At 36.3% G+C, this 15,234-nt stretch overlaps 1 protein-coding gene across 1 annotated transcript in view; it reads right to left on the reverse strand.

Annotated features, from left to right (window-relative positions):
• The window catches only part of LOC149077630 (receptor-type guanylate cyclase Gyc76C-like), a 245,037-nt gene that overhangs the window by 103,632 nt on the left and 126,171 nt on the right, over positions 1–15,234 (reverse strand). The window contains exon 2 of the mRNA XM_089245179.1: positions 8,803–8,877. Within this exon, the coding sequence (XP_089101305.1) occupies positions 8,803–8,877 (75 nt within the window). The remainder of the gene's footprint in view (positions 1–8,802; positions 8,878–15,234) is intronic.

Here is a 15,234-nt window from a genome sequence, read left to right on the forward strand (position 1 = left end):
AGAAATTTTCTTTACATTTACTTTAGACATTTCAGAGTTTAAAAACGTGTCGCTGGCCATTCCAGTGATCTGTAAGTGTGCCACTAGCCATTCCAGTGATCTGTAAGTGTGCCACTAGCCGCTTAAGTGATATGGAAATGTGTCGCGGGTCACTGTAAATTTGTATAAGTCACCTGTAAATATCCCGTGGGTCACTCAAGAGAGAGTCATCTGTAAATAATATCCCAGGGGTCACTCAAGAGAGAGTTATCTGTAAATAATGTCCCATGGGTCACTCAAGTCATCTGTAAATATCCCGTGGATCACTCAAGTGATTTGTAAATAGTACGCATGCCATTCAGTGATCCGGAAATGTTTCACGGAACACTTAAGGCCTCCTCATACGGGGATACCGAGGTCTGGCAACTGATAGGAGACTTGGTATCCAGCGGATCAACACGTACATTTCTATGGAGCTCCTCACACGAGTATATTGGCGTATTGGCGATGAAATATCCTACACAAGGGAGTCACTTGGTGACTTGCATGCTAATTGAACGCAAACATTTGCTGAGCAACCGTAAGATTGTCGAGATTGTACGAGCGGTGCCCGATGCTGTATTTTGTAACAAGATAAAGAGTTATAATACATCTGTAACTGTATTCCACAGAAATGTTCTCTGCTGCAACCCTAATAACAAATCCTTCTTGAATGGAATGTGTGTAATATAAATATAGATCACACAATATATATATGGCCGTTAACGAATATTGTACGATGGATGTTATTTTCAATGCATGGATAATTTTCCACTCTATCCTTTGTTTGCAGAAATGAGTGTAGGATGATAATTATCTATAATTATAATAAAATATCAACTTCATAGCTGCTGGAATCGCTAAAAAAAATATTTTTTCTCCTATCCCGGTCCATAATGTACAGAGGGATAAGGGGGTGAACTAAACACTGCGTTGTTTTTACCCACTTTCGCGGGTTTTCAGATTTTTTTTATAGTAGCGCCGTGTTAGGGAGAACGGGCAACTCGACTCGTTCGTCAACTGAACTCTCAAGTTGAGGACACTAAAGTTCAGATTGAGTATCCCCGTGTGAGAGGAGGCCCTTAAGGGATTTGGAAATGCTCAACTTGGTTCACTACTAAAAAGATTAGATTTCGAGTCGCTGGCCACATTTGGCCCACGGGGCATGGGTTGAGCATACATGGTCTAAAGTGCCTTACAACAAATGACTACTTCGATTTTCAACTCTCTATACGCCTGTGTCCCAGTTTTAAAAAATTGTCTTTGGCAACGATTTTCGTTGGCTAGCAATACTATCGATTGTTATCGATTTGATGAAGCTAGACCGAGAATGAAGCTCACGGCATCTTACACGTAATGATCATGCGAATAAATTTGATAGGTTTTGTTTTTCCTGTCCTAACATGCATTTAGATTCAATAGTTCACTGATTTTCCTGTATTATGAAGCTAGATTGATTATGCTATCTAGATATTGTCTGAAATCCACTTGGCAGTCAAATATTAACCATGCCATAATAACCGAGAGCAGTATAGCCTGCATTGCCTACTGGAAAGTCTTTGCTCTTGTGCAGGACCTGGAATGACTTATTATCCTTTACATTTAATTAAAAAAAATTATCGTTCTGTCAATTAGTGGCTGATAATACCTTAGTTACTTAATCTATTATTAACCGATAACCGTTAGTGAAATTTTCTCCTATCAATCCTGCTTTTTTATCACTATGCGTGTAATTCAGGGTTGTAGAACATGCAGACAACATAAGCCTTAGAATAGCTAAAAATGCGGCCTAGAAAGAAATTAAAAATGAACAGAATATATGGGTGTTCTGCCAGTGCCAATGCAGGCTTCATTTCATCAACCGTTCGTCGCAGATATATGGTTTCAATTTTAAAAAAAAATTCAAAATGTGTGTAGAAATCACCCCGTATCAGTTTTGAGACTGGAAATGAGGTGTGTAACAGAATAAAAAAATCTTCATACAGTCAACCTCTAATTTCTAATTATGAAGTTGTTGCCCTGTCTCTTCTGAGCTCCCCACCCCCCCCCCCTCCTCCCTCACAAAAATATTTCAAACTTTCAACTGTATTATTCAGAGATATTTGAATTCAAAAACTGAGGGAAACAATGTGGGGATAGAATTTCGTTTTATATCTATTTTCTAATTTCGCTGCAGTATTTTTTGTTGGGCTCGGAAAAGACAGAGAAATAACCTTGTAATTGGAAGTTGGAGGACAGTAGGGATACCGTATAAAAATTTAGATTTATTTTTACTTTGTGACACTCCACGGTTCATTCTGGCCTTGGCCACGGAAGGGAACGGTCGTGCTTTTTTCACGCTCCGCTCACCGACCGATAGCTATGGTCCTAGTTAGGCTCTAGCTGGGACAGCCACCGAGGGTGGTATTGTGTGTAGCGTCGGTGAGTCATTTTTTGATTTACGTCGTTCTCCATTTTTATGAAAACAGCCATCTTTGGATTTGCAAGATAAGGGCTTTTTATTGCTCTCTACTTTTTTGAATTCTCATTACGTATTTTCGATAGACTTAATTTTCTTTTATCGTGCTCATTTCACTTTCATTATACTTTTGCCAGGTTTTTTTCTGTTGTTTCTTTGTGGGTAGTCAATTTTTCTAACCCACGTGCTCGTATAACAGGAAATATCTGGTTCTTAAGGTATATAAGCGTTAGTTTCCCGCCATTTTTGTGTTTTTCTTTGATATACATTTCTTATTCATAGGTTCTTTGGGCATTAGTGTTAGCAAATAGTCTACACTGTTTCCCAGGTATGCTCCGAAATTTTTGTTATTTGCTTTGGGCCTAATTGTTTTGATGTTAGTGAATAATATAGTTAGCTTACATTAATAAGTATAACTTGGATTTTGTGTCTTAATACTTTTTAGGAATGCGTTGTAATATTTATTTATATACATACTTCTGTGTGATTAAGTATTGATCATTTTATTTTCCTTAATTTTTTCACATAATCTTTTACGCATATTTGATATTTTAATGGCTTTTACATTATTGTAATTTTCTGTTAACGTTTCTCATTTTACTATTTTTTGCGAATTTAGAATTATTATTAGTATGCATCGACCTCGATTACTGTTGTATACGGATTGCGACAGAAAGTTTTCCCTGGTCTAGGACGATATTAGCTGATAATTTCATGTGTAGGGTTTTTTAGGAGAGGTTAAGATTGGAGCTCGAGATCGAAGCGTTACGGGAGATAGTTAGGGTTTTGGAGGGTCCGGATATATAACGGAGCAACTTGTTGTCGAAGAAGTAATCTTTACGAACAACGACAGTTTTGGGGAGGGGTTGAGTGGTTAAGGATGAAGTTGAGGGTGATAGTGATAGTGGTGTAATATCCGGGGATTCTATGGTTAAGGAACTGGGGAAATGATGCGCAAGGACTGCGAATATTAGTGAGTGTCTGCTGGAGTACCGGGACTTCTTATTAATATTATCTACTCGGGAGGGGAGTTCAGATGTGACAGTGATTCAAGTACCCAAAGTGCAGTAAGACATTTAGGAGTAGGATCCATCATTTCAATTCAGGCCTGAAGAGTATTTGCTTGGGGCTATCTTGTTGTCATGTTTTTGGAGCTTCTTTATTTGTATTTACTGTATTCTTACCCTCGAAACTGTGACAGGCCTTTTTTTGAAGACATTTTGAGCATTTTTTTAAAATTGAAACCATAACTGCAGAACGAACGGTTGATGGGATAAACGCCGCATTAGTACCTAGGACACCCTGTATACTCAGAGTTGATGTAAAAATCAATTTTCTACCTAGCGTACTTATGAGCATAACAAAATAAAAATAAATTTATAAGAACGTTATGCTGCATGTGGCATATATTCGTATTTGAATCTTCATATTAGGGGGATAAATATTTTTTTAAAGTGCAGTTAAACTTATTTTATCATTGCCTCAAAATTGTGATGCATTTTATTCTCCCATATTCATGGATAACTTTTTTTGAAAGTGTATTGCTAACTCTTACCGAAATGTAAGTTTTCATTGATGTCTCATGTTTTTTCTGACGTTAGCATGTAGAAGCGCGTTCTAAAGCGTATTATTCCCCTTGTTCCATTTAATTTATACCCCCAGTATATATATGCATATTTTTATAACTTTCTATACTGTTTCGAGTAGATTCCAATTTTTTTTGCGTCACCAAAAAAGGGGAAAAAAGCGTTCTTTTTCATTTCAACTTAGAATTGCTAAATTTGTTTGCAAGGTACTCTCGTACTCTCTCAGGCTTCATTGGCATTTCAAGATCACAAAATCATTTTTCTGCTTTCAGTGTGGCCCAGAGAACAAAGAAAAGCCTCGACACTTCTTTTGTGATGGATGGGAAATTGTAGAAGAGAATATAGAATTTTTTTTTATGAATTAAGAAATGATTGATCATTTTTACACACCCATGGGGTATGTAAAATGATGTATGTGCATACCCATTCGGGTTTGCATAAATGAATGACAATTTTAAACATTTATATTTTCAAAACTATTACACATGATATAATCTGTGATATATGAGGGGTTCACAACCATAGTAGAGCAAGCCCATTTATCTTTATTGTGGATAACAACACCTTAAAGTTTTTGTAAAAGCCTGGTATTAAAAATGATAGTTTTAACTGAGCTTTGACGTATATAATTCCTTTACGTCACTTGAACTGAATTAATTATGTATCAAAGACTTTAAGGTGTTATTATCCGTAATAAAGATAAATGGACTTGGTCTACTGTGGTTGTGAACGCTTCATATATAGAAACAAAGAAAAACATTCAAAGACTTTTTTCAATATCACTCAATAGACGGCAGCACTTACGTAGAACTAAGTGTCTGAAATTAAACATGGTAACAATGAGAGAAAAGTGTTGCCATCTACTGAGTGTTGTTGATAAAACACTTTGAATGCTTTTCTTTATTTTTATGTGTCACAGATTATATCTTGTGCAACACGTGGTGTTCAAAATATAAATTTTCAAAATCGTGCCATTCATTTGTGCAAACCCTGTATTCTATATAAATAAATATAGCTTAATTAACCACATCATCATAAAATATCGTAGTGATCAGAGGCATACGTAAGGGAGTGCTAGAACCTCGTGTCTTCCACCCAAGCCGACAAAAAATTATATAAAAATTTAATATTTTAGTGAAAAAACTGGAACAATGAAAGAAAATACCCCATGTATGCTACACTTTGGCCTTTGAAGACCAGACACACCCCGCTTCGCATTTCAGAGATATATCGAAGTGTTCCCGAAGGATGGGTGTATCCGGAGAGTTTTATTATAAACAACAAAGCATTGTCGCTTCAGGCGATAGCAACAAAATGTAAAATATATAAAAACCAAAAACGATCGTTGATTTAAAATCATATAACAGACTACAGTCAAACCTCGTTAATGAGTCGCTCGTGGGAGAGCAAAAATATGGCTTAGTAAGCGGAGTGACTCGTTAAACGGAGTAAGCCATAGCTGTGCCAGTTCCTGCCCGAGGACAATTGGGACTTCCAAAAAGTGACCGGAGTTAAGCGGAGTGACGTGTTAACCGGGTGACGCACTAACGAGGTTTGACTGTATAACTATATATACTATACTAACCTATTTCTGTTAATTTAAATGATTTTTGAATTGTGGTAACTCAAAATGTCTGGAAAGAAAATTGTTGAGCTCCCATCCAAGCCATTTGTTCCCTCCAAAGATCGATCTCGCGTACACCCCCTGGTCGTAATATTTTTGCAATAAACAGTAATATCCTGAAAACAAAGTAGCTATAATTGTATTATATTCCCAGCTAAATAATAAAGCTTGGGAAATATCGAGAGGATCGAAATCTAAACCCAAAACATTCGCCTCTGGATACGAGAGGTTTTTACTGGAACGACGTCCCCCAAGTAAGTTTTCAATTCGTTCCAGTTCGTTTTTGTTGTTTTAAAAGAGAAATGAAAAAAAAAAATCCTCGTGAGATATATTTTGTGTTCCTTGAGACGTTTCTGAATAACAAACGAATTTAATTCACGAGAGGATCTTTTCATTTTATTATTACTTTCTTTTTCTCTGTTTTACTGTTATTCTATATTGTTTTTCCTCCAGTGTTTCGGAATGTCATGGAATGAAATTTATTCAGGGATAGAAACTCTCGCTCTCTCGACGGTATATATAGAGTAGAGACATATAATTACTTCCTTGGAGAGAAAGAAACAAAATGATTTCTATCGAGATTAAAATATCGAAGATACAGTAGAGAAAATTTTTCGAAATTATCTAACGCTCTCGTAAACACGTTCTTTTCCTAATGTTTTCGTTGCTGATTTGATCTTGTCCAAGAGGAGAATTAATTCTTCCGAAAACACTCGAACTCCAAATTGTATTTATTTTTCTTGTTCCGTATTCCATGAATAATAAGCAAACGGTAGCGAAAGAAAGTTCAAAATATCGAAGTTGGATGCAAAAAAAGATTCTAGGTTATGACAGCCAAGATGCTCTTGAAATTTATCGCTCTTCTTACAACATAAGTACTTTTTTACAGCCGAAAGAAAATATCTTGGCTTATTTCGGCAAGTTACTGTGACAGTTATTGTACACTCGGTTCCTCAGCTTTCACATTTTGAAGAGCTATATTTATGGATATGAATCTCTTGAAGAGACGTTAAGTAGTGTGAGTAAACGTGCGAAATGCGTATGTAAAAATTTCATTGACGTATATAGCAACATGGGGAGTAAGATGTACAATAGAAACCAAACTGTACCGGAGCAGTGGTGGAGAACTTTTAGATTAGAAAGCCAATTAGTCTCAATTCCCCCCCCCCCCTCCCACTAGGGAAATGCCCATCACCCTGCTTAGCCAACCCATAGGATCTCATGCTGTATGTGCAGCCTTCTACCTACTTTAGAAAATGAGCACTTTAGTAAACACTGACCTAGTACAGGGTGTTCGGAAGAATGGAACATCTTCCGCCTGAAACCGCATCAATAGACTATACTGTGAGTTGTTGCGGTATCCAGCGAGAACACATCCCACGTCTTCCAGCACGACATTGTGTGCACTGCCACTGGACATGTTGAGTTCCTGCACAATCTCACTCAGATGAATGCCACGACCGGCTTGAATCAAAGTTTCGGCAACGGCAAGCATTGCTATCCGTCATGGGCGTGCCTGGCCGCCCGCCCTGATCTTTGCTTGTCTCACACATCGGTTCTACCTTTATCGAATTCTGTGCACCGAAACTACAACTGTGTTCGTGATATTACACTGACTACTTCCTTTTTTGCTTTCAAACCGCGCATAACTCCGATCTATCGCCATGGGAAATTTATTACCGATTGAGCTGTGTCGGAAATGTGAGTGTGTATGTGCCAGTAACTTACAGCCTGAGTGCATATAGGCCTATATAGTGTTGTTTGCGAATTTTTAATATTGCCATCTATGTTTCCAATCATGGATGAACTCCAATGATTCAGTATTTGTGTATCCCTAATATAGACCTGTTACTCTCTGTGGCGAGACTTTTTAATGGAAAGATCCGTTCGTACTCGCGCTTCGAAGTTGGAAACCACAGAAAGACAACTTCAGCCGAGCAGCACTGTAGCGGTGGAGTTCGAACCAGGATCCTCGCGATGCGAGTCCGTTACTATGACCATTCGACTACCACAGCGGCTACGTACACTTCCTCCAGTTGCCGATGAATTTTAGCTGGGGACGTTTCCTTTAGATGTAATTTTTTTTGGAAATTTCCACTCCTTTTTGGAAATCGAGGCTTCTGAGGTCTGAGGATCTTCATGGATTATGTCCTTGAACTTAACACCGCATGTGCTGGTAGCTGTTTGCGCCATTCGCGAATCATTCGACCATCTCCCCCCGCCCCTCCCAACATGTCCTATAATCGCTAGAATATCTCTTCAAGATGAAATGTTCGGTAGGATAGAAGAGGAAAGGTCCACAGAAATGATAAGTATGTGTCCAGTTCTCTGACGGACCACCTTTTCTGCTGTTGTTCGGCAGAGAAGAAAGATTGCATTTGTGACTCTTGTAAATAGACTATGTGACACCCACATTATCAACTACAAAAACTAACGATGACGTTTTTATTGTCATAGGCTCATTCAATCTTGTTTTGGTCAATTCGATTTAGTTTTCTTCATTTTGAACCCACTATTGCATATAAACACTGAGAACGATTTTTTGAATGCATTTTTCTTCAGACATAATATTTATTTTTAAACACAATACGCTAGTCAACGCAACGACAAAAGTCCAAATTTTATAGACATACAGGTTTAAAAATTCTATTATCTTTCAAATAGTAATTTTTAAAAAAAAACTAAAAACGATATTCCGTGTTACCCATACATCCTGTATATATGTCATGAAGAAAATGTACTTTATGCCGTAGTTACAAAAAACCATTTTATAGGAGGAGAAAAAAAAATTTTCTATTAAAAACATAATCCATGATATTGATTGTTTCAGGTGTTATTTATTGATTTTGTTACCGTGTTTCTAGAGGTATTTCATCTTTTCTATGTCAACATTTTTAGTTTATTTCTTCACATAAAAGAATCTAAGGAAAGTAACATTTATCTTCGATAACAAGCATTATGTCCAATCACCGTAAATGTTAACAATACTCGTTTATAATGCTTTCATGACCAAGTGAAATATGAGTAATACATATTAATAACGCAAAAAAAAATAAAGTTATATATTCTTCAATGGTGGTATAATATGAACAACAAGCAATTAAATGAAGTGTTACCCCTTTATCTGGAGGGTACGTCCTCGCGAATGTCTTGTAAAAGTCTTTCCTGGACACTCGGGAATTTGCACATTTCTGTAACGAAAGGATAAGAAATTTACAAATAACTGAAAAAAGAACAATCAAAGTTATGAAGTGAAATTTTCAAATACTCGTTACTTATCAAATAGTGTGGAATATTTTTACTGAGGTTGAAATAATGATTCTCACACAAATGTGAAAATTCAATCTTTTTTTTTTTAACGCGCGTATTTTCGATATTCGTACACGAGGGACTGAAAAAGTTCTATGATTTCCCAATTTCTACGAGTGAACGCGAGCCAGTCACCTATTTAAAAGGTCTCTCCTCACAGAAAGCAAGCAGACCCATCCAACACGATACCCACATTCGATCATGAAAATTTAGGCACCTGCAACTTAAACTTCCGAAACGGAAGGCAGATGGCAACACCTTTCGAACACGAACCACACGTCAATCAATCCGACATCATAAACATGTTACGACCACGTACATACTAACACAACGCTTCTGGTATGTAATCAATTCTTCATAAATTCTCTGGAAGAACATTTACGAGAAGTGCCTGAACGATTTAGTATGTCACTGTACTAAATTTTGTGTCAAGCAATAAATGTTAGTCATGAAAGCCGAGAAATAGAGTTATGATTCTCGTTAGCTCTTTTAATTCCTGCACCAGGTGTGCAACCTACAACGCCATTCTTATAGGCCCGGCCGTATGAGTTTGCTAATAATTCGTTAGTGAATTCACGGCGCAGCTATAAACATTGATACATATTAACTTGAGGGCTTTGTTGAGTAGAATCGAGTTATAATTTTCGGATGGTGAGTTTCATGTAATGTGTCAAAATCCCTCAAAGGAATCGAGGATTCGTCTGTACAAGTGTTCAGGGAGCAATTAGAAGTGTTCTGCCAAGCAATCATCAGTGGCTGCTATTGATAAAGAACGTGCAGCTCACAATCCAAGGTCAATTATATATCAAATACATAATTATAAGTATTGTATCTTCCGCAATACACCCCCATTTTGTGGCGCCGGGTCTATATGAATCGCCATGTATTACCAAATACCATATTTTCACGTGTGATAAGTATGAATTCTTTATGTGCTTCATTGTCTCGTCCTTCCTCTCCTTTCATTCTCAATGCTCTTCGCAGTTTTCAGTAGCAAATCATAGGGGTCTACAAGGGTGGAAACTATTCACAATTTTTTGAATGTCCTCTCTGAAAATCGTAGCCTTATGTGAACAATAATTCCTAGGATATATCTGATAAGAAATCATCAGTGCTAATCCACGTGGAAAGTTATACGCACAAAATTGTATTATACTTTACCTCAGTCCACCCTAACTGAAATCCATTTTCTTGTCTTTTAAATTTCGCTGACAAAGAACAACTGCTCGCAGCAGCAAACCACCTGGTGTTTATGGCTATACATAGGAAGCTTAAGTTCTTTCTGAAAACTATAAATCTCGGACTGGCTGTTATCTCGTATTGCTAAAACTGTCCTAGCAACCAGTGCCTTTACTGCAGTTCTATGCTATTCGCATGAGGTATCGGTTTCTCATCAATTTTGGGGTATCAGTGATTCTCTCTTTATTTAAAAAAAACGAGAAAAGTCTCGAGGAAAATCCTTAAAAAATCACAAAAAAATGACCTCTCAATGAATGCTCTTTTTTATTTTCACCTCTTATACACTTCAGATCAAAATCAGGCTTTTCCCTTCCTGTTTCTATTTTATATTTCTTTTTTTTTCTCTACTATTTCCCCAAAGGCCATGAAATGTATTCTCTGTAGATCACCTGAATGTTCCTCAGGAGAAGAATAATGGTCATCTTATACAGCGACTCGAGAAACCTTTTTCCCTTACCCGGAGCAACGAAAGGAACTGCAGTATATGTCACATACAACGACCACAAGGACATCTCTGACAAATAAGGAGCAAAGAAAAAGCAAAAGCGTTAGCAAAAAAAAAGGAAAGCTATTTTTTTCCTTCCGCCATCTTTTTAACAGAAAATCGGAGAAAAGGATCCGGATTGAAAGTTTCATCTTTTTTTTCACATTTCTGTTCCCGCTTCATTCCCCCTGTAAGGAGAATATAACGTCACCTTTTTCTCCTGTGAAAGGGGTTTTTCCTTCAAGGTGACCTTATACTTTCTCTGGTGTCACAAAATATTTATATAGAAATTCAAAGTTCAGTTCACTTTGACATTGAAGTATTTGGACCGTAACTTTTCTTCAATAAACTTCTCAAAAGCAATATATATATGCTTCAAACTTGAAGCAACACTTTTCCTATTTTTGATGGTAAAAATCCGTACAAGACGGTAAAAATACGTACGGACAAATTTTCTTTAAGACAGAACATCAAATCGAATATAGTGAAGAAACCTCGATATAACGATATCGTGTGGATCGAGAAATAATATCGTTATAGAGAGGTTATAGTTATATGCAGAGGTACTGTACAACACTTTTTTGTAATACACAGAATACAGCTTTACGGAAACCTCATTAAGGGGATACGGGACCCGTGAAAGTGGAGAAATGCAGAAAAATTTAGCATATGTAAGCCTATAAAAATTCATTAAAAATTCTTGATTTACTCAATTTGTTCAAATGTTTGAGAGTCACATTAAAAGTATGTGTAATTTGATGTGCATCCATCAATTTTCATTTTTTTTACAAACAAAAGTTGCATTTTTAAAAAAAAAAACGATCATACACACCACCACTGCGCGCTCAATTTCAGACTTGAATTTCTGCAAAAAAATTGTTTTGTGTCTTAAAATGTTTGCTTAATGAAATGAACTAGGCTCTTTAAGACATGTAAATTGAAAGTATTTTAAAAAATTAAGAAACTTTAATATTTAAAATTTTATGAATATTTTTTTAAATTTAAAATTTTATGAATATTTTTTTAAATTTAAAATTTTATGAATATTTTTTTAAATTTAAAATTTTATGAATATTTTTTTTAAATTTAAAATTTTATGAATATTTTTTTAAATTTCAAATTTTATGAATATTTTTTTCAAATTTTAATAGAAATTTTGAATTTCAATGTACGTTTACCATTGCAGTTCACTTTATGAGATTAGCCAAGGAATACCAGAGACAAATTTCATGGAAATAGGAAACAGTTCATGAAACATCATGTGCACAGCGACAAAAATTGATATTTGAGAAAAACGCGTTCAAAGATTAAGTATGAATTTGATGAAATATTTTATTTTTCTCAAACCCAATACCATACAGATGAATGAGAATAGCCTCAATGTTCAATAATTGATCAGTTTTTAGCATTTTCATCATGTTTTCGTACTTAAATTTGCCATTTTAATGCTTTGAGATGCTTGCAGCTTCAAAGGCCTGATACAGGGAAAGTGGAAAAAAGTCACACATTGTAGAACCGAAGAAGCAAAAATTCACTTGTATTTATTTTGCAGTCTGTATTATACATTTAATGTGTTTTGTGAGCAATATTTGAGACGAATTAGAGCAATTAACCCAAGAAAACTGACAAGAAAGATTAGTTGATACAATAGTCGAAAGCTCGTTGATTTTTGAATTTCTGGTAAAAAAAAAAATGTCAATGTTGCATTAGCATGAAAAGAATTTGTGGACAGTGTTATTCAAAAAACATGATTACAATTAGTTTTGGAAAATAAGCACAAATGTGTCCAAAGTATGCAAAATTTTGAGTAGACGAGAAAGTTCTCGACAACCATCAACAGCAAATCTCATTGCATAGACATGCAAGTGCATAACACATTATTATGATTGGAAGAAAAATCTTTTGAAAATCAGGTCAACTCTATGAAGAAAGAGGAAAAAAGGATCACAAGAGTGAATATGAATGTGGATGGGGTAGAAAAAACAAATTTATGTGTGGACGCAAAAAATATAGAGGTAAATATGTCCCACAATAAAACTTGTGAAATTTGAATTTCATGTCACACATATTCTCATCTGTCTCGATTTCTACTGCTCGTAGTAATATGTTGGGATGAATCGAGAAGCTGTGTCCATATTTAGAATAAGACAACCATAATCTTGGCACGTATATGCTTTCATATTCGGTCGCTGTATTTTGGTTATATTTGGCATCCATATTTTTTTCAGCCACATCGTTGGACAGTTTGTCTATTGGGGGCCTTTCTGTTTGTATTTGTATAAATACAAATACGACGCCACAACAGGCAAATTGCCCAACGAGGTGGCTGACTTAAGAACATCATGGATTCCCGAGCCATTTTTTGGAGGCCCTACCTACTACTGCTACACCCCAAATGCAACCCCCCCGCGGAACCCCCCAACGAATCGGTACATGCGGGAATGTGCGTGTACGTGTAGTGCAACCTGACGTAAAGTTTTGTTTCTGTGTAATGCTTGTTATGTGTAGTGCTGTCCCCAGTTTTTCCAACTATGAGTGAAGTGTTATGGTTGAATGATTTACCGTTGTAGGACTGTTGCTCTCTGTGGCGAGACTTTTTAACGGGGAGATCGGCTCGCATTTGCGCCTTCAAGTTGGGAACCACAGAAAACCAACTTCAGCCGACCACCACTGTTGGGTTCGAACCCGGATCCTCGCATCACGAATCCGCACTATAACCACTCGACCACCACAGCGCCGCTGTAGTGGTCGAGTGGATAAGTAAGACAGAGTGTCCTGTAAATCCTAATTCGGCCATTACCTCATCAACTGTCCTTCGTAGTCGTATGGCTGGAAAAATGAAATTAAAAAAAAATGCTCAAAAGCTCAAAGTCACTTCGTATCAGTTTCGAGAGTGATAATTCAGTGTGCCACAAGAAGAAAAATCTGAATTTTAACATGGTCCCCCATCCTGTAACTTCCAATTAGAGAGTTGTTACCATGTCTCTCCTGAGGGCAAAATAAATTTCCATGCCTCTGAGTGCGGTCTTTACTGAAATATTTGAATTCAAAATCAGAGAAAAGTTGTCGAAAGACAGTGTAAACTAACGGACAATGCTTCTTTCCCTCATTTATTTTGCTCTTTCACAAGTTTCCTCTTTTTTATTTATTCCATTCTTTCTGTATGTTCACTCTCGAAACATGTACAGCATCGTTTCCGAACCCATTTTGACTATTTTTTTTGAATCAGACCATACCTCTACAGAGAACGGTTGATGAGATAAAAACCAAATTAGGACTTACAGGGCACCCTTTACAACGAATTTGATTATTAATTTTAGATAAAGGCACAAAAACAAAAGGTATTGCGTGTTACGAAATCAATCAATCTTTTTGCTGCACGAATAATTTCATTTTTACGATGTATCCGAACATGTTCTATCTCCAATTACATTAACTTCAGATAACAAGAAAATTTCGCCTCTGAGCACATCTGTTTCTACAAGTTAGTTTCTCGCCAGATAATCTATTTAGAAATAAAGGCATATTTTATACAGTGAGTCACACACACATACAGCTTCTCTTTCTTCCACTTACTACTTATTTATACAGTTTTTATTTGTCATGTTAATCAGAAGGTATAAGAAATAATATGGTTTGTAATATATGCTTATATATGGTTTTCATTGAATTTTTAATTGGGTTGCTGTACTTTCGAAATATATAACATCATATATACCTCAGGTCGATTAGATATCCGCTTAACATATTAAAGATTGGTTTTTTTCTTGTTTTTTTGAGTCGAGAAATATATTTGAGCCAGTTTTACCGTAATATTGTAACGAAAATCATGCGTGAATAGTCTTTATCATAGATAGTACCTTTTTTATGAATAACATTTATCATTTATCATGTCATTTATCCATTGTAAATAGTGTAAATAGTCATTATTCTATGCAGAAATGGAAATTAGCGCATTTTTCTGTAAATCTCGCCAAGTTTGTCACCAACTTGGCGAGTTTGGTTTCAGTGCCAATGCTCAGAATCAACGGTTTTAAACGTTTTTTGACTCGCGGAGCCTTTTCTGGACTCTATAATTTTTATAGTGGAATTTAATTATCTTTTTCAAATTAACTGTTTTTTTCATATTTTCCTCGAGTGGCCAGGGAGTGCACACGGAGACCCAAGGACTCCGCGGAGCACCGGTTGAGAACCGCTGCTGTGAATAATGTCCTGGCGCCAAAGAAAATTGTAGAAACAAAACGGAAAGATGGGGTATCATGAGAGCAGCTTTTGAGCTTTCCCAATCGTTTCTCTCTCTCTTATATATGAGAGCGCGCCACACAAGCAGTTTGTGTAGTTGAGAAAAAAAAACACCTGTGTACTCTTTAGAATATATATATATATATAAGGGGCCGTTCAAGTATTACGTCATCATCGATGGGGGGGGGGATTTCCGATTTGCTGACTTTTGATGACAAGGGGGGAGGGGGGGTTTGATAATGCTTACGTCATCAACCACCCTTTATGAAAATAT

The sequence above is a fragment of the Pholcus phalangioides genome, unplaced genomic scaffold, assembly GCF_987345545.1.
Source record: "Pholcus phalangioides strain wild (caught in Gottingen) unplaced genomic scaffold, Ppha-v1.0 ptg000015l_1, whole genome shotgun sequence".
Classification (NCBI taxonomy): Eukaryota; Metazoa; Arthropoda; class Arachnida; order Araneae; family Pholcidae; genus Pholcus; species Pholcus phalangioides.